The 25882-nt window shown below is 43.6% G+C and overlaps 1 protein-coding gene across 18 annotated transcripts in view; it reads right to left on the reverse strand.

Annotated features, from left to right (window-relative positions):
• Positions 1–25882, reverse strand: part of MTSS1 (MTSS I-BAR domain containing 1) — a 127195-nt gene that overhangs the window by 34469 nt on the left and 66844 nt on the right. For all 18 annotated transcript variants that reach the window (XM_069780029.1, XM_069780019.1, XM_069780024.1 and 15 more), the window contains exon 4: positions 700–784. In XM_069780029.1, coding sequence (XP_069636130.1) covers positions 700–784 — 85 coding nt within the window. The remainder of the gene's footprint in view (positions 1–699; positions 785–25882) is intronic.

Raw genomic sequence — 25882 nt, forward strand, 5'->3', positions numbered from 1 at the left:
CTCGGGGGTAACTAGAGACTGAAGTTGTCTCCTCACAGCCAGTTTCACAATTATCTTTATTTTAAAAGGGAAAAAACATACCAGGTCATCAGGCAAATGGTGAAGTATCATTTTGGTTGACCTCAGGTCAAGTGTAACTTTTAAGTCTGGTTAAAAAAGGCACACGTGCAAACTACTACTTACTACAGAAGTAGGTTGTTTATGCATAGCCCAGCTTATGAGTTAATCCTCTCCCATTACCTCTACAGTCTAACTTCAACTGCAAAAAGGGGATGAGAGAATTTGCCTTTTCCATAATTGTTTGCTGAAAGTTTCTCTCTTGGCTGCAAGCTATTTGGACTCTCCGGTAAGCTGAGGAAGCAGCACAACACTTGCTGCTGCTTTAAAACTTAGTGACAAAGCTTAAAGTCCTGAAACCAAGACAAGTCAGTCACATCAGCAGCCACCTGCTCAGCACCGAGCAACAGAAACCAACAGCATTTAGAATGATTTGAGGTGACAAGCCCAGTCCCCAGAACACGCAGTGAAATCCTGCATGTTCACAACACCTATCTGCTGTGAGGGAGAAAACAACTGCTGTTCTCAGCGACATGATCAGAGACCAGCTGAAAAGCCAATGCTGGTGAACAGCTTTAGGTGTTCCCCAGTAGCAAATGAAAGACGAACCTCGAGCTCCAGGCCAGGTACAGAGCCACTCACCTTGAGAACTGCCGGAGTTTGGACTCTATACTTCTGTGCCTCATACACATCCTGGTGAGAGCAGACCCAATCTCTCTGGTACCACCTGCAAAACAAAACACGAGGCAGGTGAGACCCCTGATGAGGTTCCTGCCTGTGGTGTAGAGGCATGCCAACCAGAAGGCAGGTGCCAAGTTTTCCAGAGCAGAGTAAAACAGATTCATTATAACTGTAGAATTGACCAGGCTATTAACTGGGCAGACCTCAGGGATATCTACCACCTTGGGAAGAGATTAATTCTTGTTCATCCAGAGACCAGAACTGAACAATTAAACACGATTAAAACACAGTTCTTCCCAGCAGCTTTATGTGCCATGAGGCCCAACTCCGTGGCAGAAGAGTTAAAAGAAAAGGGCTTGAGATGTCAAAAGACAAGAAGCAAAGCTGGCAAGCAAGTGGGCATCTACAGACAGTTTATTTCCACATTTGGGAAATAAACCTAGGGCATTCGATCCAATTTTCCCATATCTTGATTCTTTAGACCCAATGCCTTAAAAGGATTTTGGTCCTCCAGAATATGTGACTACTCCTACATATTGCCTCATACATCACTGACACATATCATCAGTGTATCACCCGTACCTGCCATCTCAGATCACGCATATATTTTTCATTACATTGCCAGAAGGTGGCACTATTTGCGCTATACCCTCACTCAGTTTCTGGTAACTGCATGACAGCAAGGATAATTGTTTGCAAGTGTTCCTCCTCCGAAGTTTTCCCTTTTAAAAGCATACATTCCTCCATTTCCCACTTTAATCAGCATTACCAACTTTGATCAGCCTATTAAATTTCAATATAATTTTGTTTTAGTTAGCATTAGTTCTGATAATTGCTTAGTTCTTATCTGCAAGCCAAATCTACTATTCTCAGTGTACAAACATCGACCTTTGTACAAAGCTTTTCTGAACCGTAGTACTCTCTGGAATGGCGAAAATATCAGCATCTATTTAAAAGTCTCATTTGATTACTAACATAACCTTAGACTTGTAATATACAGAAAAATATCTTCCTTAGGCTTTAAAAATGGTATTGTGCAAGTAAAAAATATTTTCCTAGTAAAGAAATGTGAAAATTTTAATAATTTTATTTATTTTTTTAGCACAAAAACAAGTAATCATCTTCCTGTGTTCCTGCAGAATTAAATCCTGTGTCCACGAAACAGCTCTGAAACAAAGACACTGAATAACTGGAACAAATTGTGGCTATTTGGTATTTTCCATTGTTCAAAAAGATAAACAGAAAGTCCTTTGTCACTTGCCCAATTACTCATGTTTTTATAAGGAGCTTTTGAAATAATATTATTTGGTAACACTGAAGAGCTGTAGCCTTGCTGCGTATGGGCAGCTGGGAAAAGCATACGGACTCCAGCCTGGATCCAGACCTATTTCTTCCAGCAATGCTGCACTTGCACAAGCTGCAACAGACTCTGGTAACTAGAAAAGCAATACAGAAGATGGGGAAAAGCGTAACGGAGAGAAAGCAACTGGAGGAAGAGGACAACATCCACAACAAAAAGTGGATCTCTGTCCCAAAACATGGGCATTTTTCTCTGGAGCCACTGCCAAATAAAAGTAACTCAGAGCCTCATGCGGCACAACTCCTAAAGGCAGAGATGGAGAAATGAACCAAAAACTTCCACAGCCATCGGCAGAGCAATTCCCAATCGAATTTAAGCAAAAGGCAGGTTTTTCAGGTTGAAAACTCACTGAAATACTGGAATATTAAGGACTGTCAATGGTTAAGTGACACTGCTTTCCTAAGCCCATTACACGAAAAAAGGAAGAGTTGTTTCAGAACAATAAATAGGAAATAAGGCACCATGTGTCTTGGAGACTAGGAAACAAGGGTCAGTTACTATTAATATTAACGTGCAAGGTAACAAAATTTTAACCAAAACCTCAATAACCGAAGCATAAACATACCGCCTCAACACATGGTACAGATGGATGGGCAAGGTCAGCAAAACAGCTATACAAAGTCAGTATTGGTAGTCGTGCTTGTTTAAAAAAAAAGCACAATAAAATAAAGAACGCCTGGAATAAAAAGATTATTCCATGGAAGAAAACCAAACCCAGCTGGTTCAGAATGAGGGGGTTACTGGTTCTTCCCACCTTTTGAAACTTCATGTTACCCTTAAGTGTTTACAAGAGCATGGAGGTACGAGGTGTTAACTTCATTCTGTGAATAAAGACTACCCTAACGAAGTGAAAGAAAAGGGAAAAAAAGGTTTTGAGAAGTTTTTAATGCCCCTTCTGGAAACAAGGTGTTGCAGAAGATGGATTTAGGAGCCTGCTGAGGAAGGGGAATGAGGGGTCCTGCTGGAAAGTTTGGGAGGGCTGAGCCAGCATCTCAGCTCAGTCAGCAGGGACCTGGGAAGGACTGTGGGGAGTGGGTTGGGGCTAGCGAGGCTCCACTTTAACGTCCCATGCCGAGGCGTGCAGGGAGTCAGACAGTGCTGGTGAGGGTCAGCGAGGTGATCTGAACTCCTGACGCAGCAGCTCTTGCCAACCATTCGCTGAGAAAGGTGCTGCTCAGCCCTCCCTAAAGAGCGTAAATCCCTCTCAAACAGCACTTAAATTATAAACTCAACCTGCCTAAAAATGAAGTGCTGGGCAACACGATCACTCCAAATGGCTGTAACAAGAAAGGATTCCTGTTCCTCTGCAAAATCATAACTCGCTACAATCAATAAAATTAGTTTATTGATATATAAACTGAGTTTACAATAAACTGAATTCAGAATAAACCAAGTTTAACTACCCTGGAAATGAGATTTCTGCAGTACTGCAAAACAACATAATGCTTGCAGTGAACCCATGTCCCCTGTACAGTCTTTCCAGCCGTCCTCTCGGCTCCTCTGGCTACAGGACCATTTAAAGAGTTCCCTACAGTCTCTTGCCGCAAGGCTTACAATGCTGTTGGACGCAGACAGGAGCGCGCTTTGTTTTTATTCCTCAAAGCCTTCTCATTCGCAGCCCGCTGCCACCTCACCACGTGCCTGGCAGCTAATGGACATGCGGTGCATCGAGCACGGAGGGAGGCAGGTGGCAGGCGCCCACTGAAAAGCTGTTGTGTGCCAGCAGCTTCTGCCCCAGCAAAGGGGAACCCGTCTCCATTCAACGCATGCTGCTACAATAAGGTCACTATGCATTTCCAATTCCTGTTTAAAAGCTAGTGTCACTGGTGTCTAATTAAATATAGGAGAGAGAACCTCTGCAAGAGACAAGAGGCTTTTTAATTTTGGCACTCACACGATTAGCAGAGGCAGGAGCTGTGTCCGAGCGTCCCTACATACCAACCTAGACGAGACAGCCCACGGAGGTACAGATACACCTCCTGCAGAGTTTCTGGATGCCAAAACAGCAGCAGCAGCATTTCGGAAAGGACCACCTCCTCAGATATGCCTAAACAATTTGCATTTTGGGAGTGCCTCAGCAATCCCTTGTTAAAAATCAGCCACCAGACTGAAGGAAGGAGAGTACCAGCCCATCTCCTCCCACGCCTGAATCCCACCACTTCTCCTCAATGTATTAAGTACTCCAACAGCACTGGAGTTAAACAGAGCTTTACCTCCCTGTTCCCATCTATACTATCTGTAAAGAATCAAAATAATTCTTGAGAAGGAAAAAAAAAAATAAAAAATACAGGCCTCTCACCACCCCTTGATTTATTGAGTTGGAGCACCATGGTGGTTACCGATGCATTCAGCGCTCCTTCCAGGAACAGGTGCGGTGCAAAGGGTTTATCTCAACTGCCAGCAGGTTTCTGCAAAGGCTGCTTCCCACCAGCAGAACTGCACTGATTCTCCTGTTTCCAAAAGGCTGGGATCAGCTGGCTACACAAACTGGCAGAAGGGAGCCATTTTGTACCACTGCAGTGATTTGAAAATGTCCAAACATAACAAGGGACGACAGTTTGGATTTGCTTCTTTTACCCAATCTCAGCCGGACAGCCTTAGTGAGCAAGAGTAACGTATACTTTATATAAATTATCGTTCAATGTTACAGTAGTAGAGTTTACTCACAGAAGGAGCAGGTTGCCAATGTGCATACTTTGAAAACAGAGATGGACCTTACAAGCTACATTAACATGCATGCAAGTCCTAGTATTGGCTATGCAGCTGAGTATTCAAAATCTGGTAAGTTTATTGCACTGGGCTATGCCACAGTCATACAAAACCTGCTTCAGCCTCCAAATTAATTTATGGTTTATCTTTTCAAAAAGACCAGCTCCATAGGTGACCAATTGCCCACTTACTCAAGGACAGAGCCATGAGCTAGGCAGGCAGAAGACCAAGTGGAGATAACTCCTTTTTCAGTGTTACCAACACACAAACTTAGCGGCAAAAAGAGCATCTGAAACAGAAGTGTCTCAGGAGTATGCCAAAAGCACTGCCTGTCTCCACTTCACTTACAAGCAGATCCCTGGCAAAAAGTCATGACATTCTCCAGTAGCTATAATTTCCTGAAGAGAAATACTGAGGTCACATCAGCAAACTTGTCATCAAACCAAGAGTATGCTGGGTGGGTGACCTGGGCTCCATTCACTGCTCTGCAGCTATGCAGGTTAAACTACTGTGCTTTGGGCTCTCAGTTTATAAAATGAGGCTGTGAATTATCTGCTTCTCTGACATACTACAATAATTCATCCATTAAGGCAAACAATGCTTGGGAACAGTGTAAAGTAATACTTTGAAACCAGAGACAAGAGCTGTATTCATCAGAATTCCCACTCAGAGAAAGTGGCTTAACAAAATGCTCCTGTCAAATTTGATTAGAAAGTGGGCGATAACATCAGCCTTATTTCTCATAAGTAAGAGGCAACACTGCAAGGCAAAATGTGCTCTCGCTCTCACCTTACCTGCTCCTCCATATTCCTGCCTAAGCCTGTAAAAGACCAAACCCTTTTTCATGTAAGATAATTAAACGAAAGCTTGTGGACCACAACACTACTAATGAGTCCACTACAAAGCCATAAATTATTTTCTTTCGATGCTTGCTTGTCATTCAACATTGCAGAGAGACAACAGGGAGAGATTGTAGGAGAGAGACTCAATTGTTTTATTGGAGTCATTATGTTTGTATTTAATAATGATCATGTATCAAGGAAATGATTATTTGATGAAATGTGCAGCTGTACAACTGCATGGCCTCTGTATACTCCAAACAACCCACTACAATCAACCTCTTATCTACCTCCTCTCACTTCACTGTTGAGCAACCCCAGAAGGCTCAGAAGATGACTGCCTTTCAGGAAGTGCCTTTAAGGCTCCAACTTATTAACGAGCTCATCCTTATCTTCAAGGGCAGAGTCCAAATGTGCCAGCTATTTCCCTCATTCCCCAAAAAGAAAGAATTATAAAAAATGGGTGTAATACTTTTGTAATTTCTGTAATTTCAAAGTTATCAGAAGAGGCTTCCATTTTCGAGCAAAGATTAAAGTAGGAATGGAACAGAGGCAAGATTATTAAATACAACTCTGAACACGGAGGCTATGACAGGATGACTAACAGTAGGACATTTTAAGTTAATGGTCATTACTCAACCCTTATCCAAACTCACGCTGTTAGAAGAGCAAGCAGTTTCCATCACTGATTACATGAGGCATGGACCTCGATCTTGCAAAACTGTTTATGTGGATGCCTCCGTGAAACTCAAGGATGATGGGATCAGTGCCAGTGTGTTACAGCAGACAGAGAAAAAAGGAGGGCTTTTGCCTAAAAGTGACCTGCATAGGGGTTGTAAGCATTACCACTGGGACAGAAACCTGGAAGTGGAGCTATGGTAGCACTTTATGTTTCAGGGTGCCAAGGTAAGGCTTGTAAGTTGGAAAAACACATCAAGAACTGCAGACAACAGAGGGATGTTGTTCAGCATCTACCAGCCAGGAAAAGAAAACAGGACATCCTTACCCCTACAGCTACTATGAGCCTTTCTGAGCAGTGCTTGGCAAAGTCTCTTTAAGTTGCTGCTCAAAACCAGCAAAAAAACATTTCCTGAAGTATTAAAAAAAAAAGTGTTTTAATTTAGACATCTTTCAGAGAAGACTGGATCAACAAATGCAGATTCAAGGTCAAACTCACCTAAGGATTTTAGATTAACTGAATTTAACAAAACTCTGGCAGGCCATCATCATGTACTGCATCTCTGCGGTTGTCATTGCAAAGGAACAGATTGTTTGCAATGTTCAGTCGAGCGCCCTTTTGGGCAAATTACTTGGAAAACATATTTATAGAGGCCTGATATGAAGTTGTCACATTTGCTGCAGCCCCATGCAGTCCAGACAATCCTGAGAAGAAAATGCAGCAGGTGGTTTATTTTCTCTTTTGCAGAAGAAACTAGTATTTATTCATGGATGGGACTAGCAGGATCTCAAACTGTATTTGCATTGATTTTAAAGGAGGAAGAAGAGTTAAGAAGAGTGGCAGTGGCAGCTAGTTAAAGCAATAAAGAAGCAAAAGGAACAGGAAAGCTGAGCCATCCCTAGCCCACAGCCTGCCCTGGCAACCGCCAGCTTTAGGAAGTCCTTAAAACAGACTACGACCATGTTCCAGTCAGTATGTTAAAGAACATGCAAGAAAGCTCTTACTACTTCCTCTGATCTAGCTTATTCCTCTGCTCAGCAGCATTTTTGCTTACCCTAGCTTTCTCCTAGCAGAGCACTGCGCAAAATCCTCACCCCATGGGAGTCAACACAAGTGTTGCCGTTAAACAAGCAGGGTCAGTATTTCACCCGTGCCCATGGAGGTCACTACACAGTCAGTCTGACATATTAAATACGGTCATGAACCAGCTCTGCTATGATCTTTGGACAGTTTGGGTTTAGTCAGCTTTTAGGGCATGCCAAAAAGCTCACCTGTGTGTGGCCCTCTGCTTTTAAACAGGACGTCACACACAGAGGTGGCTGAAAATGCTTTGGAAAGGTTTAAGTTATTGTAGGGCGCATCGATTCAATTGTGGAGAAACTAAGAAGTCTGCCATTGATTCACAAACTTGTAAGAGACACAAAATGCATCACTGAACCATGACATCATGTTAGATAGCAGTTAAAGTCCAGGTAGAAGTGTTTCCCAGTAACAAAAGCCTCAAGTTTGAGCATGTTTGTGTCAGGAGTGCAAGCTGGATTGGTCCCTCCTCCTCTCCCTTTCATAAATGGTGTTGCCAGCACAGACAGCAGCATTTTGCTTCTGGAGATTTCTTTCAAGAATTAATAACCATCCCTCCTTACAGGTGCTTGTTGCTTGTTTTTATGAACCCAGAGTTCCACATCAAGGTCTTAATGCCACAAAAATAAAGCATCATTAGAAACAGATTTGCTTAGAAGAGCAAATACCACACTTGTGTTTTCCAAGGGCCATTATTTACATTTTATTCTTTGGAATACAAATAATTTCATTACTGAAAACATACAGGGTGTGCTAAACATCTCTACTCACAATGAAGCTGTGCCCACTAATATTGTCCATACCTTTTCGGCATTTCTTTTCAAATTTATAGTTGAACGTATTTCTGAAATCATTCTATGAATAGCTACGTAAACCTAACGGTCTTAATCTGAGCAGATCCAACTGCATTCCTCCAAATGCTACACCCACTAATGGCTTAAGAAAGGCAGCAAAGTGAGTCATCGAGCTTGCTCTCCAAAAAAAAAAAAAAAAAAAAAAAAGGGAGCACACTAATAAAAAGGACTCTTTGTAATGAAAAGGGAATTCCTGAAGCTGCTGAAGAAGGCAAGGCCAAGCCAGTGTGCTATTCTGGAGTAACCCCTCACCTGCGCAGCACCCCAGAGCTGAGCCGTCAGCCGACGGGTGTCTAAAGGTTGGCTCCATCAGCCAGGGATACTTGCTGCACGAAGGACCACACTCTACTGCCTGCTCCAGACGGTGAAAAGACAGAGATCTGGTTCAGACCTATTTAGATAGCTAGACTCATTGATCTCTGTACTTTCATGAATCTGGCTCTAAATGAACACTTAATGTGAGCCCGATGTGTGAAGAAGGCAGTAACTCAAGATCCTTATGTTCTTATGAAGTGCAGCTCTTTATTTTGTCTGGGCACAGCTATGAACTGCGATGTAATCTGATTAGATGCCAGCAATATTCAACGAGGGGAAGGGATAATACACTTAACAGCAAATGGCTTGGAACACCAAGTGCAATTCCACTGCACACTCGGCAGTACACGCACTGCTTATTTTGAACTGGCAACTTCCACAGAGGCTGTAAAAAACCTACAGGTATCTCTCCTCTTTGTGTTTAGGTATCGGCCTTGCAAACACCCTGGCCCCAAAAGTCAAAAGCTCCTTCATTCAGGTCTCCCAACCACCTGTGCTGCTGATCCAGTCCAGCAAGGAATTAAGCTATGACCACATAGCTGCTGCCTCTGAAGCACAAAATCAAGCACGACCAGGACAAGCAGGTGCAAAAAGCAGAAGAAAAGATTTAATTTTTTTTAAATCCAAGTCAGCAGATCTAACTGAAACCCCACAGCAAGCAGATCTGCAGAATAAGGCAGTGCTATTTTTATATGCTGTCACTTCTTCCAACAAAGTACGCTTCCTTAGTGAACAGAGGGAAAGATCATGGAGAGACAAAGAGAGGTAAAAATCATTCAAACCACCTTAAGAAATTATCAGTTCAAGAAATTTTAGAGAAAGTCCATTATGTTCCAGTTAGTTATACAGAGATACAGCATCATCAACCCATCAAAAGACTCAGCAGACACCTAAGCATCAAGCACAGCATCTTAGTCCCTGTGCACAAGGGGAAGCTCTGCCCCTGCCCCAGTTATTAAGGGATGTGGTCCCCTCCTGCTGGGTCAACCTTGTGCCTGTACTCAGCGTTAACGATCTCTAACTGCAACTGGCATATATAGGGGGGGATGCTGGTGGTGACGCTTCAAAAGTCCATACATCCTCTTTCTGGTACTTTCTCAAGGCAGCTGCTCCCTGTGCTCCAAAGGCCATTCAAAAATCGTCTTAAGTATGAATTGAAATACCCATGGCTCAAGTTCATCCGTCCTGATTTATTTAGTGCGCCTCCAAACTCATTTCAACTTGGCTTGGTAGAAGCCTAGAGATTAAAAACACACTAACTTTGCAGACTTCTCCTCTAAAACTCAGGAGACTTGTCAGCAGACACACGGAGAACCTGCACACATCTTTGAGTGGCAGATAATGAAAGGGTAACAAGAATCTAAGGCACTGGTGTTTACAGTTATCCAGACTGCCCCAAAGCTCATTTTCCTTGTTGCTATATATAAAGACAGTTATGCTGTTCATCAGGTTAGCTCTCAAACAGTTAATTAGTTTTGTCCTCACTGATAGGCTTTTTTTTTTTTTTTTTTGGAACATCCCACTTATTTTCAACTTCAGCTTCCCCAGCCTTACCGCAATATAATGAATTTTCACAAAAGCAAAGGAGAATGTCACCACATGGGTTTGACACCAGCTGGCTGCTTAAGCCTGCAGTACGAAGGAATTTGATACACAACACTGAACTTGGCTTAAAAAAAGAGTAATATTCCACCTGTTACAGAAAGTGAAATGAGGACAGTCATCTCCAAGCAGAGAAACCAGAGGTCTTTGTGCTTTTGGCCACAAACTCAATAAATACATGCTCTGAAAGACACAGCAAACTCTGAATTCGTACCTTTGAATTTAGAAAAGGTACAGGCGTTTTCTCCTTTACTTGTAAGCAGCAAGTGAAGCAAGCTTCACACAAGAACAAGGCTGCATGCAGATCAGGTGAGACAGCTTACAAGCACAGGACTGTGCTCCCCAGATCTTTGGCTGCTTTGAATGCACAGATTCACATGCTCTGCAGGCAAACGCCTGTTTATCCCACAAATCCTTCCAAACAGTCTACGCTGTCAGGCTGCATTTAAAGTGTGCCTGCTTAAACCATGAAGAGTACAGCAGGAGAAAAGCTTCAAGAGTTCTTTGATTCACAAAAAGAAAAAAGCACATCTTGTAGAAAAGATCAAATGAAGCTGCAGAAGTGTACAGCATTACAAACATGGCATACAGCAAGACACTTAGCAGCACTGATTGGCATGCAAACACCAAGGACGTGCTTATCTCCTTCTGCAAGGACAGAGCAACTGGATTTCTTCTTCCAAACAAGCTCCGTTGGACTGTAGCAAACACGTCTCAACCACTGGAACAGCAGATGCACATAATTCTGCTGTACTTGCCTGCTGTGACACACACATGCAATGCACGCCATGTTTGTAAGGCCTCTGAAAGAAGGCTAAGTTTTAAAATATCACTCAATCATCCTTAGTAAGAACAACTGCAAGAAGTTTCAGGAAACCAGGTTTTTAATAAATGAAAAAGACTAGAACCAAAAGATGGACGGAAAACAAAGATGTATTAAGAACAGGGCTTTGCAAATCCTGAAATTTAAGCCTTGAAAGGGGAGCAGAAGTTGCTTTACAGAACTGCTTCTCCACCGTTTTAGCCATTCCCTCATTGCAGTACAGAACACCTTTTGTACCTCCTTCCATTGAACAGCCCCTAGGAGAGGAGCAGGAGGGGATTCACACCTTACCCTCCACACAAGACAAACCTTCAGAGTACTATTACCATTCTAGCCAAGTCCTGCTCATCTTGTAGCCCTTAGTCGTGAAACCAACTGGGGCTGGGCAGTTTTAAATAAGGCTGCAATCCATATACACAGCGCTGCTACGGCTTTCGTAGCAACAGCATGCAAAACTATTTTAATACCCTTCTTAGGGGATGCCCTTCCTTCCATGGTAGGGAAGTCCATATGCCTGTACTGCTCCCCTCCAAATCCTGGTGAAACGTGTTTGGTTATTGGTCCTTCCTTTCAGCATCTCATGCAAAAGCCACGGAGACAAAACTGGAATGGACCTCAGGAGGCCATGTGGTCTTCTCCCCCCACTAAAAGCAGGGCCAACTTTCATGAGGTTCCTGGGGGTCTGTCCAGTCCAGCTTTGAGTGTCTCTAGGGGTGGAGATTCCTGGGCTCCTCTTCCAGTTGCTGACTAGTGCCACTGTCAAAATTATTCTCCTTACCTAAAATCCAGAGCCCATTGTCCCAGTAGTCCAAACCTGCAGTTTTCCAAGTGCCTCTTGGGAGGCTGTGCTCCCCTGACGCTGCTTCGTCAACATAACACAGTAAATACATGTGGAAAGTGTTTATTGGTTTTATCCAAGTAAAACCTTTGCTGTCAAAGCAATTCAAAAATCCACCTTATGCACACAAAACAGCATTGTCACAACCCAATCTGGGAAAAAATGGCATCTGTGGTATTTTCAAAATGACACAAACCCAATTAAAGTTCACTTACAAAAAACGGCCAGCCCAAGCACTAACTTGTTCAAACGGATCCATGTATATTTTACTTTTACTGCATTTCTTAGGGTTTCTCAAAAAATGAATTCACAGTACTTTACGGTTAAGCTGATTTTAGCACAGAAACATTCATCTGGTCATTTGACATCTCTGGTAATGCAGGAAATCCATCTAAGCCTCACAGCTCCTCACACGCTCTGATGCTCCCTTGTTCTTCTAACAGACCTCATCAGCCCTTACCTACAGGACACAGTTGGCTGTGACCTATTGATATTAATTTTTTTATTAAAGACAAAAGTGTCAAAGTTGGATGGAGGATTTCTGACCTAGGCTTTAAGCACTGTAATGCACAGGACTAGCATATAAATTGCAAGTTTAGAAGAAAGTGCTCAGAAAGGGTCACCTCCTATTTAGAATTTATTAACTACTCCCCCCAGAGACCACCTTGATTTAGTACGATGTAACCCATATTCCCACATTTCACAGTGATACTATTACACAAAGGGTTCCTCTTCCTTCCATCTTGCTCAGCCATGTGAAGCAGGAACGATCAATTCACCCAGCTCTTCTCCCAAAGACCGTCCACTTGAGGGACAGGTTGCTCAGAAATTACACACACACAAACGTACGCACAGTTACAGAGTTTGAGGAAACCCACATCTGTAACACTGTGCTGGACATGCTGGGGAAGAAAAGCCTTGGATTGCTCAACAGAAAGTCATCTTGCCATGTGGTCTCAAAACCAGTTTGTAACAGACAGGGCCAACAGAGATGACGAGATTTTATTTTGCTAACCCAAGTCAGAGCCCCCGGGTTTTGGAAGCTTTAAGACTTGGGCTCTAGTCCCAAATCCCCAAGTGTAAGGTTGACTCAAATCCATCTGCTGCTCACCAGCGTGTTCAGCTCTGTCCTAGACTGAAAGGCAGATATCTTGCAAGACAGTGAAAAATACAGTCTGCAGAATAAGGATGCAGCCACCCTGAAAACATGTGCAGGAAAGAGGCAGTTACTGAATTGTCCACCTTCTCCTGATGGGTTGTAATGCTTTAAGGCACTGATTCATGATTCATTTTCGAGACGGTGGTGTGTGCCCTACTGCAAGTCCACAGGTAGTACAAAGCCCAGGCTGCCATACAACTATATTGAGATCATGGCAACCAAATGCTGTACAGAGCAAAGCATTTTCTCACCATGTACCCATCAATGAGTGATCCCCATGTGAGCTGTTCAACAACACTTGCATGCCTATATTTACTGTCTGCACTGAGAAGTAATTTATGGTTTTATTTCAGGGGAGCTTCTCAAAAGAGGGCAAAGGTGCCTCAAATTGTTTTCCCCAGAGTAAAGTGCATCTGCAGACAGTTCTTGAGGAGCAGCTAACACATGGGAGTTTAATAACACGATACCATTCTCGTTCCTTGACATTCCCCTGGGCATTGCAGGGTCAACGCAGGCCAAAACTTTTGCAAATTTTAAGTTGCAGTTAAAAAGAAAAACACACACACACTTTTCACACCATTTACAAACCAGACACAACTTGTTCCAGAAAGAATCAAGCCCTTTCTCCCACTTGTACCAATACCCACCAACCAACTTAACCACGCTAAGCAGCCAAACACTTGTACTGGTAACTAGTTTTGCTTACCGCAGCATGCCAAAGTGAAAATGAACCTTAATAATGTGATACAAACAAGATTCAAAAAAATATATGTATTTTTAATGTCCTCATTTTTTGATGTGGTCAACTTTTGCAGCTATGCTCCGATAAGCATAACGTATCATCAGTCTTAATAGACTTCCAATGCAACAGCAGTTTCTGATTTATTTCCCCCCATTCCACATCCTTTTTAGAGTTCATTTCTATTTCAAGCATCAGTACCCAATGCTTGCAGCATCTGCAGGTTGCCAAGCTGGTTTATCTATGGAAAAATGGATACAAACTACTTGCCAACAGAAGAAATACACCCTGCGCTGAAGACTATGGCTAGCTCGTGCTTTTTCCATCTATCTATAAATGCGGCAACGCCAACTGCTAATTAAAGCAGACAGGTTCAAATGGTATAAAAGCCGTAATCACAATATAACATGTGTAAGTCTCTAAATATATGTATTAAAAAATGAAGCTAAAATACCCTCCAACCAAAACCCTGTAAAGGGATTAAGCACTCTCAGCTTTTTACACTGTGTTAAGGAGAACAGAAAGCTGCTGATAAAGGCTACTGTGCAGAAAGCACAAGATTTGCAGTAAGAAGCACAGAAAACACAGACCATGAGGTGTGTTGTTACGTGGTACTAAAGCCACGCTCTCCTCAGGCTCCCGAGGAGCCCTTCGGCTGCTGGAGTATCTGTCCGTGACGTAAGCTGACAGTAACTGCAATGCAGCACTCGCATGGGCACCGATTATCTCTGAATTTGTCTTCCAAGGCAGCAGCACTGTCACTCATACTAAGCAAACTCAAGGGCATGCCTTCAGCAGAAATAATTGCCACATTTAATCTGTCCAGCTGCAATCCATTTCAGATACAACTGCTTGCAATAGGCTTTAGCCTAGATTTTTGTAACAGTTTGTTTAAAGTAGGTAAAATAAATGATTCAATTAAAAAGATAGCCCCCAAAGAACTGTTTTTTGGTACGGGAGTAAGGACAGTGTAATTGGGTCTTGATGTAAGCAGTATTTCTCTGGTTAAGAAAAAAATCTGTCCAAAGAAAGTAGTTAGTCTCTTTAATGTGCCATTCCCAACAGGATCAAAAGGCTGTGAAAGGCATGGCTTGCTGGTCAGACTATAATAAAACAAGAACAAGGTACCTCAGTTGGCAACCCAGGATAAACCAGCAATACACGTGGGACATATTCTATGCTGTGCGTTATCCTCCTATCCGGGAGATGTGGCAAAACCCTATTGCAGCAGAGGTGGGAAGCACTAAAAAATCCTGTGGAGACTGATGAATTGTAAGCGTTAATAAAAACAGAATCACACTCAAGGAGCTCTGGTTTATCTATTAACAAAGCTTTACACCAGGTTTGCTAAAATGTAGGCAAGCCAGGAGCAAATGTAGGCATGAAATAATTTAAAAAATGTATCAAGCTCCAAGGAGAGACACAGTGAGTTATCTGGTATGAAAACAAAATTAAACTGAACACTATTTTAAAGCACTTAAGAAGGTGATTGAAGACAAAATAGGTACAGATCAGCATCAGCAGTTACCCATCCAATGACTCCCCCACCCCTTACTAGAGGCAGCTCTTGCAAGTCAAGTCAGCAGTTGTGATGGGCAGGAGGAGGGAGAGGATCCTCAGGGACATTTTTTCTAGCAAGAACCGAATGTGGTAAGACTCCATTTTAAAGCTAAAGTGCATACAGAAGGTGGTACGATACGACTTCCTTTGAAGTTTGACTGCCTTTTGTAAAAGGAAGAAAAAATAGTATCAAGAGAAATGAGTTTGCAAAAAAAGGTGAGGAGATCTTTTTAGCAGAAGCTATTTTCCAGGAGGGCACCACCTTCCTTCAGCCTGACCCCTGCGTGGAGGAGCCTCCAGGAGTCACACGGACAGCATGCTCCTCATCCAAATGTAGCTGCTGGCTACTAAAAACGCACCTTTGCTTTCAGGTTTTGTTAACAGAGTTGCACTGGACACATTTCAAACAACTTTGATGCTACGAGACCTTGCCAGGCAATAGCGTGAAACACCAACCTATCTTTAAAATGGAGAAGTCAAACTGGGGGGGAAGTACGACCGTTTGGGGCAGGATGAGCACTTACCTTAGTCATCTCTCTGCCAAGGCGCACTCCAAGCAAATGTGTTCTGACAAGCAGGCAGGGACCAAAAGTAAAAGTCCTGTGCAATTTGCTCATTTAAAAATACATCCCCCATCAATTTATTCTGCCATCTATTCTCAAGGTCAAAGGTCAATCCAAAATCTAGGCAAGCCACCAGCCCTCACGGGTGAGGCGCCCTACTTTCTGCAGCCAGCAACGCACAAGTATTTGATGGGCTCGGGATCTCAGCCAGCTTCCTTTGGCTCTCCGGCCAAAGTGACGTGGTGCATTTGGAGCAAGGCTGACCAGGGACAGCCTTAGGCACAGTGCAAACCCAGGTGCTAATGTGGGTCTCTGGGTCTGCAGCTGGATACTGTTATCCACCCCATTCCTTTAGAGGTTTTGGTCCCTTCTGTCTCTATGTGACAGGCATCAACATCTCCCAATAGCAGTTCTGTAGCCCTGGAAGAGGCCACTAGTGCATCCAAGGATCCCTCCTAAAAATAAGAATCACCACTAGAGATGAGAACACCCACCAGAAAGATGGGCGATAAAGACAGAAATCAACACAGAGCATCTCCCAACACCTCATCAGATGTCAGACCAAGGTCCATCCTCCCCCAGAATGCAAAATAGCTGTTTGTAGCCCATACCTCTTCTCTAGATCGTGTTGCTCAGCTTCATGTGCTTGTTGGCCACCAAAGGTACGAGAACTGGGCAGCCGACAGGAAACATGTTGTTCCGGCACTGTGCTCTCTCCAACACATTCCAAAAGTAAGGAAACGATCAAGCTCAAAACACGCCAGTGGTTATCAATTTCGTACAGCCAACACTTCCGAAAGGAAAAACTTCCAGGCTTAAGTCACACACAGTCTTTAACCCAGCCTCTCAAACAGGCTAATTCATTTATAGCAGGATATGCTTCCTGCCAGAAAACATCCACATGCAGAAAATATTACAAACTTCCTTCAAAATCTATATTTAAATTGGAGTGATAATGCACTGCCAATATCACTGCTGATACTGCTCATCACTGACTTTTAAAGTGAGCTAGAGGTTTAGATGCTTTAGCACAGCTTTCTGTTATTTTATCTGCAAGTCTTCCTCCATCATCATCTGAATGCTCCTCCAGGAGAGCCGACAAGACAGACACCACCTGTCCTGGTGACTCACAGCAGTGAATTGGATGCGATCTAAGGAGCATGATTCATCGAGAAGAGCTATTTAAACCAAGTCCAGCATTTTGATAAGAAAAGTGTATCACCTTTGTCAACCTGGAAGGTTCTTTTACAGCAGAGAGCACGGGAGGATCTGCCAGGCAAAGAGCCAAGTCCTCTCGCTACAAAACCTTCCTGATGATTGCTTCAGTGACTGCAGAGACAGGAATGATTGTCCTGTCCAAGCAACACAGTTGCCCACTCACCCGCATGGACAAGTTAACACCGAAAAGAAATAGTCTGTTCTTTCCTCAGCCAACACAGTAAAACTAGAGAAGTCTACAGTCTGTCTAGGCAGAACCAGGAAAACCCTGTTTTCTGTATGATGCTCTTGGCCCAATGAACAATAAAGCACTATTAAATTGAAAATACTGAACCCACCTGACTGTGGGAATAGGGACCTGAGCTCCAGTTTTACTCCTGGAATTCCCTGTGATGAACAGGAATGAACCCCTCAAATATCTGTCATTAAAATTTTAGGATAATTTGATTCTCCACAGAACATCAATACCATACCGGTGGTGTGTTGGGGAAACTCGTGCAAAGCCAATCCAACATTTTTCAGCATGGCCTCTCTCACAAATGAATGCATCGAGGTCCACAGCATGAGCCTGAAAGATAAGCGTGCTGAGCCTCATCTCAGAACACAGATTTCCAAAGAGCATCTTCCTGATTTCCCCTAGTAACTTCACACATAACACTCAAAGGGGGCGAAAAAAAAGGCAACGCTATTACAATTTCTATGATTATGACCTTTAAATGTTTAACTAGCAATCTATTCTTTGCCATCAAGATAAAGCAGCAGGTGATTAGCTTCACTATGAGTCACTATGCCCCTGTAGTGCAATAATTCAATTAGACACTTTAACAGCCTTCCATTTTGTTTGGGATCTGCTTACTAGAGCCATAGTCCCTTGGCTACAATTTTGTTTTGCCTCGCACGCTAAGCAGGGTCAGTCCAGGTCAGTGCTGGATTGAAGGAGAGGTCTCATAGAAAAACCCAGACGCTCCAAGAAATGGGGCTGATGTTTCCGGAGGAGGCAGTGCAAACAAGAGCTCTGGGAGAAGGTCTGGAGCTTACGCCTGGATACAAGCTACAAACTTTCAGTGAGCTACAACCAAGACCCTGACCTCTCCTACCCACTGATCTCAGGATACATGTATTTCACTTGCTCAGGGTATCCTCTACCCTCCAGCTAAATCGGACACACTATTCTTCATTTTCTGTTGTAGCTGCTGCGAATATACTCTTAAGGGACTGTCTCACATCTGCAGGAATGGCTTCAATGTGGTGGTGTATGAACACCTACCCACCTTCACCTTCTGCCTGATCCATTCCTCAGCTGGTGTTACGGTATCAGCAAATTGCTGGAGCAGCTGAATAAAGTTTCATGTGTCATATGTAATGCACAACTTCATCATCATCATTCGACCACACCTGGATTTTAGAAGTTCTACAGAAAAGTATCTGCAAGCTTGAACTGCGGTCTTGACAGCCAAGGCTCTTCCCCCTCCTCCAGAGTAATTTCCCCCCCCCCCCAACAGCTTGATAAGCAATTCTGAAAAAGAAAAACATATTTCCCTCCTCCCCAAAGCTGAGTCAGCAATGGTAACAGCAAACTCCCAGAGCATTCACGTACCCTGCTGACCTGTGGACCTCTAAAATTGTTTCACTTTCCCTCAGCACTTGAGTTCTCCAAGCCCAGGCACAGGCACGATGTACTCAAGTTGCACTCGTGCTCTCAGGACCAGGCCCTGACTTCTGCTCACAGTCCAGAGGGTTACCAAAGAACAAAGATAGATTAGCGGGAAGAGTAAATATTCTTTCTATCAACCCATGGCCAAATATGCTTACCGAGAATCAAACTACACACAGTATCTCCTGTTCTAAGCCTGCACCATGGGGCACACAGGTTAAGTTTAAAAATTTACTTTTCTAAGTTTTAGCTTAGACCTTTGGTCACCCTTTATTGACCATTTCATAAAGGTTAGGAATCTGCTACTGGCTGCAAGCTAATAGATAATTGTTTTACCTCAGACAACATCTGCTCATGGGTTTTGATCCAGAGATCCTGGGTTCAAACTCCACTGCTGTGGTCTGTCTATTAGGGTTGTACAGTCACAACAATTAAGAAAAAACAAATTACAAGCTTTCACAGAGAGCAATGAAACGTTTTGTTCTACAGCAGGTAGTTTGATCAAAGCCTTTTATTAAATATTCTTCCACCTCTCAAACCAAGTGTTCTGCACTGTGGAAAGAGTTATTTTTATCTCATACCTACCCTAGTTGTATTTATAAGGCCACGTTTAGTATGGTATGTTTTTTTAATCCAGGATTAGACTCACCCAGAGTCTTATCAACACATCAGTCAGGGGTTTGCAAGGAAAATACTTGTACCGTAAGCTCCAGCATCTATGCACATAGCTTCATTAACATAAACACATTTATCCCACTAAAAACTGCATTTTCGTTAGGCGTTGCACTGCTATTCACAGAAGTGTTAAAGCAGGGTTACTGCTTAATGGGTCTAATATTACCATGACACAGGGAAGCCCTAATGAGAGTTTTGCAACACTGTATTGCAAAAGGGCTCCAGGACCAGTTACAGGAGGAAGATTTATGTAAAAGACATCTGTACCTATAAAAAATGGGAGATGTTTAGTTTTAGAGGTAAAAAACTAAAACTGTGGCCTCGTAATAGAAAGTGAATCAAGACAAAAGAAATTCATCTCACACAGCAAAAAGATAAGCTGGCAAAAAATAAAAGCAAGTAAAGATTAAAGTCATGTATCAACCTCGTGACTAGAAAGCAAGAAAGATGCAATCTATTTGGTTTCCACTTAAGTCCAAAATCTCATATTTCTTTCCAAGAAGTCCGTAAACCAAGACTCTTATCTGCCATTATGATCTTGTACTTCGGTTCGCACAGTAACAGTAGAGGCACAGCATGTAGGCACCATGATTTCTTTCTGTTTCCAACTCTTCTAAAATCACTTTCAATGCTTCAACCTCTCAGGACTCCTGCAAGAAAAACCTGGTCACCACAAGCAAATAAAATGCCCAAATACCTGTGACCTGTGCAGAGCTGAGAAGCTCTTCTACCTCAAGATTTCATCTCCCCAACAGACACCAGCCAATTTTGAGATGGCCTTAACGCCTTCAAAACTTGAACTCGTGACTTCTGGAGTTTTCTGCCGAAACAAGGTACTTCACAGGCGTCACAACTGGAGGTTTACGGCAGGGGGGAAAGTCAGAATAAAGCATATGTTTAACAGCTGGGCTAGGAAAGACCATGAACCTTTCCTTTTTGAAAGCAATGCAATCTCCACACCGCAACCCACGTCCCAGGAGCGTGGGAGCAGATACGTCCCCGGCACGGCAGTCTGGGCTCCGCACACTGTAACTCACGCAGCTCCAGCTGTGGGTAAGATGTAAAAAACACTGTCAGCCTGAGAAAAGACACGGGTTGTGCTCTTGTAACCTCAGCACATGGGAGATGGTCCTTTCCTTCAAGGAGCGCAAGTGACTGACGTTTGGTCAATTAGTTCTCTATTAACATGCAGCCAGGGAGCTGGTAACAAGAACATTTTTTTTTCCTTCCTGATTTGATAGAAGAGACATCGAAACATGTTTTAATCTGCAACACAGACTGATAAAACCAGCTGCCCAACAGACAGTCTCTTTCACAAAGGCTTAATTCTCCTCAGAGAGCTCAAGAGCAGCTTTACTGCCTGCCGGATAAGTCATGTTTACAGCAGATCCTCAGAGCTGCTCAGCCTCCTGGATGAATTTAGAAATCAGACCAGAGGGTAGATTTGCACAGCAGTAATTAGCACAGGAGACCATGGAGAAGCAATGGAGAAGAATAATTTAGTCTGTGTCAACATAAGGTCAAGGTCTGGGGTTCTTGTCCGAACTTCTGGGCAGCTCATAGGGAGAAAGGCAGGGAAGGATGAAACAAGGGGGATCTGCACTCTGAAAACCCAACTACTCCCCACAGACCAGGGTGAGCAGCCTTAAATCAGCTTTGCAACTCTTCTTCCTTCCCATTTCAGGGCTTTTCTAATCTTGTGTTAAAAAAAAGGCAGGTAGTGGGCACCCCTGACAGGCAGCACTGCCATGTTGCCACAGTGACTGTAACACTGCGTGGTCTGTTGGCAGGCAGAGTATTTCCCCACTACTGCCTTTCTGCAAATGAGTCAGCAAGGGCCTTAACTTAAATAACACACCACCAGCTCAGTCAGGGTTGTTACTGTGCAACTGCACCCCAGAGCAGAGCAGATGGGAGAGCTCCTGTTGTACCTGCTGGATTCAACCCTGCTACCCTCTAAAGCCACTTCCAGAAAAAGCCAACATGGGTAACTACAGCCACCATTTGCGCAGAGCTCAGCATCACTGTTTCCATCCTGGATGGACTGCGTCAGCATTGAAACAAAATAGAGAAATCATTAGACAAAGACAAAAAGATATAAATATAAGAGACAGATACAGGCAGAGTTGCTTAAAAACAAAACTCGGGTCAGAGGAAGGCCAGGAACCATCACGCAGTGCAGCTCCTTCTGGGTTCTCCTGATCCAAAACAGAGCAGCACCAAAACTCATACATTCCCTCTCATGTGCAAATAGACTAGAGAATTTGTCAAACAAGTTTCTGTAGGGCTGGTTTATTTGTGCTTCAATCCGTTCCCAGGAACTAAGCATCTTTTTTTTTTTAAGTCGGTAAGAACCTCTTACTGGCATTCTGGCTACAGACAAAAAGCAGTACCAATAGTGTCAATGCCAACACATACTCCTCCAATTACTTCTACTATGTTCCTACTCCTGGAATTAAATTCATGAACACAAGTCCCAGAGTACACACAACAACTGCACACTCAAGAGCATAGAAACTAACTAAAAGATTCAGTTACCTTATGTAAATAGACAGTTCAAGTACTCATTCTTTAGATCCTAACATGTAAAACAACACATGCACGTTCCCAGAAGAGCTAAATACAGTGTCACGGACAGACCAACTAAAAGGTATACAGGTCTTCTTGCCATGAGTATTTATTGACTTTCTGACAATAGCAAATGTGCATTCATTCAGGAAGTAAAAAGTGGTTCAAGAAGAGAAATAACAACACAAGTAAAAGGAGGCGGCCAGATCCAGCCCTTTCCAACTTCCAACGTGCCCCTGCCCTCTCCCATTTTCCAAGGCACTTCCCACCCCTATCTGTGCCTCGTCGAGACAAGCTACTGCAAATCTGACCCAGGAGACAGTCTGCGTACTGCTCCCGTTTAATGGAGGCACAGCAATTTCTGAAAAAAAAGTAGGGCTAAGAATAAATCCCAGTGGCCAGAATAAGTACGTGAACTAGGTACAAGGCACACATAAGAAGATTTATTAGGTCTCACACTGTAACAGCACCGTGAATCATAATAATGCCCTATTTGCTATCCACATACACCTTTAAGTCAATGATAAAAGTCCACTTGGCACAGAAACATGTGCAGAGTTTCACCTGCAGTGTTTTACTTCTAGCCCTTCCCAATTCACTTGTGTTAATCCAAAAACTGGCTACTTTGGTGGAAAAAGACAGAGAAGTCCCTCAATGTTTCGAAGTTGGTGAGCACATAGGTTTGACAAGCAATTTGCCAGGCTGGGACTGCTCCACTATGTCCAGTAAGTTCAGGATACACGTTAGACATGTAAGTCAGTGATCACAGAAACACTAACAACAGGTAATCTTATCTCCAAGAACTCCTCTTTGTTGGGAACCTGTGATCTGAACCCTCAAAAATCAAGGCAAGCATTACAGGAATTGATGCTGGTGTTACTGTTGGAGCTGTCCTGCAAATGCTGCTGGACAAGGTGCATTGGAGGGGAAGATGGGCTGTTCCAGCAAGTCCTGTTTGCAGCTGTACCAAAAGGGCCAGCAAAGGACCCCAGAGAGATGATGCCATGAAAGGTAGGACTGTTAGTACCAGCAGTAAATGGTCAAAGGAAACTACAAGGAGCAACAGGAGGAAGTGAGAAAGGAAGGAAGAGTGCCTTCAGAGAACAAAGCCACCCCCGGTAGGTCTGGTTTTTCCTCCTGTTTCCCACACTAAATGACTACGCATCTGCCATCATGCCCAGATTCCTCTGCATGGCAGGTTTGCCATCTCTCCTCTTGAGGTTAAAGAAGATTTAGCAATATATTTTCATAACTTACACCACAAAGCACATATGAGCTCTGTGGTGCCAGGCATATTCACTACTGGTGACAGTGACCTTCTAGGAAGTCCCATACCACCGCCCCAATCCTTTTGTACAACCTGGCTTTCAAGACTAAATACAGGTAGCAGCACAAGCTTGTTTTCTGTGCTCCACAAGCCTCTGTCTTGCTCTTGTTGGAAGCAACACCACCACATCATCTGAGCTAAAGGGATATCCATACCTTCAGGTCACAGGCAGATACTTCCATTTAATGCTACTTTGGTGCTGCCTTCTCTGCTGGGAGCAGGCCTCCAATGTGAGAAGGATGGTAACCGAATTTATTTGCACAAGCCTTTAGAGAGCTTTGAAGGTGGAGCAATATTCAGTCACTACCAGTGTGCTCCCAGTTAAATTACAACGTACAGCTGAGGACCCTGCAGCCACACTTTGTCTCCTAAATGACCAATTTCCTGATAATTCATTAATGTGCATAGAACAAAAGAAAAGAGCAAAGCCATAATTGTCCTTCCCATCCAGACACACCTTGTATTTGCTAGTCCTGCATCCCAATTGTGGGAACTGATCTGGGATCATCGGGGAAAGAAATAGATGGTAATGTGAGTTCCGAACTCTACATGTAATTTCTTCCATGATGAGAAGGGTCCCTCCAGAGCTGGTTCAGACACAAACTACAAGAGATGATGAATGTCCGGGCTAATGCCCAGGGATCCATTCACATTCACTACATGTTCCTTAGTACATATGCCTACAGTATCTCTTATTTCACAACAGGTCCTCCTATTCATACAAACCTCATTCCACCTTTGCTCACCAAGGAAAAACAAAACTGAAGAACACCACAGTGCTCCCAACCAGCTAGAGCACAGCTTTGCCTTTATTTCTCCTGTCATAGAAGAGACATAAGGCAACCAGCTCACATGAGCAGTCAGGGAAAACAGTCATCTCCTCTGGCATGCAGTGCAGGCTGCAAGTCTTGGAGTGACCATTTCAGCTGGAAACCTCCAGATGCTGAATGGGGAGACAGACCTGAGAGCGAGAGGCTGGAAGAAGGTGAGGAGGTTTCACAACAGTCCTGGGTGGCCTGAGAACACCAGGGTTTACCACTGAGAGTAGCTCTGCTGTGCATTCAGGATTATTGATTATCCTCTCCTAATCCCACGATTAAGTGCCCAGGGCAAAAGAAAAAAATATATACAGATACATTATATACAGATAGCTAGCTATTTAAAATCATTAACAGAGATTTATATCTCTGAGCTAGTCTTCTGTTCTCTGGGGAAACCAGACAGCTGCATAGTAAGAGACTGAAAGCTACAATAAAATGAAGAAATGAGCTTCAATAAATCATTAAGGTAAAGCTCATAATGTTTATCTGCAATGTCATGTCCCCACAATCTACAAAAGCAGATGTGTAACTTTTTGTTTTTCTTTTATCAACTATTAAACTGTCATGTAGCTATTACAGAAGATTGAAGCTTCTTTTTAAAAGCACTGAGCATCAGGGATTGCAGTTTCTTGTCATGGAAGGGATACTTGCATGCCAATCCATATTCTGCAAGAGGAACTGGAGATAAAATATATGGAAATAAACCCTTGAAGGAGAGGCTGTTCACCTTCTGCCGATGTTCTGGCAACTAGACGTGCCTAAAACTTCATTAACAAGACAGCTCTGTGGGATCATTTTTACCCGTTCTGCTACATCTTCCCTCATTTATTATTCTTCCGGTACACCCCATCCCTACATTTCCAAGGGTATTATGTATACAACGAGGCACAGGCGGCACCAGAGCTGGTCCGAGGCCCCCCAGAAATGCAGGCAAAGTCCTGTGCAGCCTCGGCACTTATGCCCAGGGGAGGCGGTAGAGGAGGAGAGGTCAGTCGGAAAGGCTGGAAGAAGGCAGACCCATTTCAAAAGCAGGAGGTTTTAGGGTCAGCCGTCGCTTTCCTACACGCTCCCTTGCAAGCGGCACTGCTCTTCCCCCAGCCAGCCCCGCTCCCCCTCCTGAGCCCCAGAATTGCCAGGGAGATGGGAAGCAGCAGGGCTGGGGCACTGCTCCGCAGGAGCAAGGGTGGAGAAGGGAAAGCACAGCCATAGAGACATCCCACCAGGGCAGCCGCTGCAGGGATAAGCTGACACCAGATGCAGATAGTTGTGCCCCTGAAGTCAACCCCGAGAGGCTGGGGCAGGTGGCACAGAGAGGGGCAGATGGAGCCCGATGAGACACACTGCCATTTCGCCAAGACTCAGCAGTGACCAAGAAAGGTGGCAGCCAGCGTTGCATCATGAGCAACGTGTTTGCATGATCTCTCTGCTGAAAGCTCAGAGCTCTTCCCACTCCAGGTAGCTCCATGAACACTGCTGACATTTTCCAGCTTTGCACTGTAACACACTGCGGACACAGACCCTTCACCTCTTTCTCTAGAGCTCTACTACAGCCACCAGCACAGAGGGAGGAGAAATCAGCCTAACAAGTATTTCAGGGATCCAAATATTTTTTTAAAACCCTGTTTCCTTTTTTTAGAAGAAGAATAGAGAAGGAAAGCTCTCTGCTCCCTCAGGCTTGACATCCAAAAATTAGCATTTGTTTGTTTTACAGAACAGGACTTGCTCTATCCAATTTAGACCCAATCTGTTAATCTACAAACA

The sequence above is a fragment of the Haliaeetus albicilla genome, chromosome 3 (genome assembly GCF_947461875.1).
Source record: "Haliaeetus albicilla chromosome 3, bHalAlb1.1, whole genome shotgun sequence".
Lineage (NCBI taxonomy): Eukaryota > Metazoa > Chordata > Aves > Accipitriformes > Accipitridae > Haliaeetus > Haliaeetus albicilla.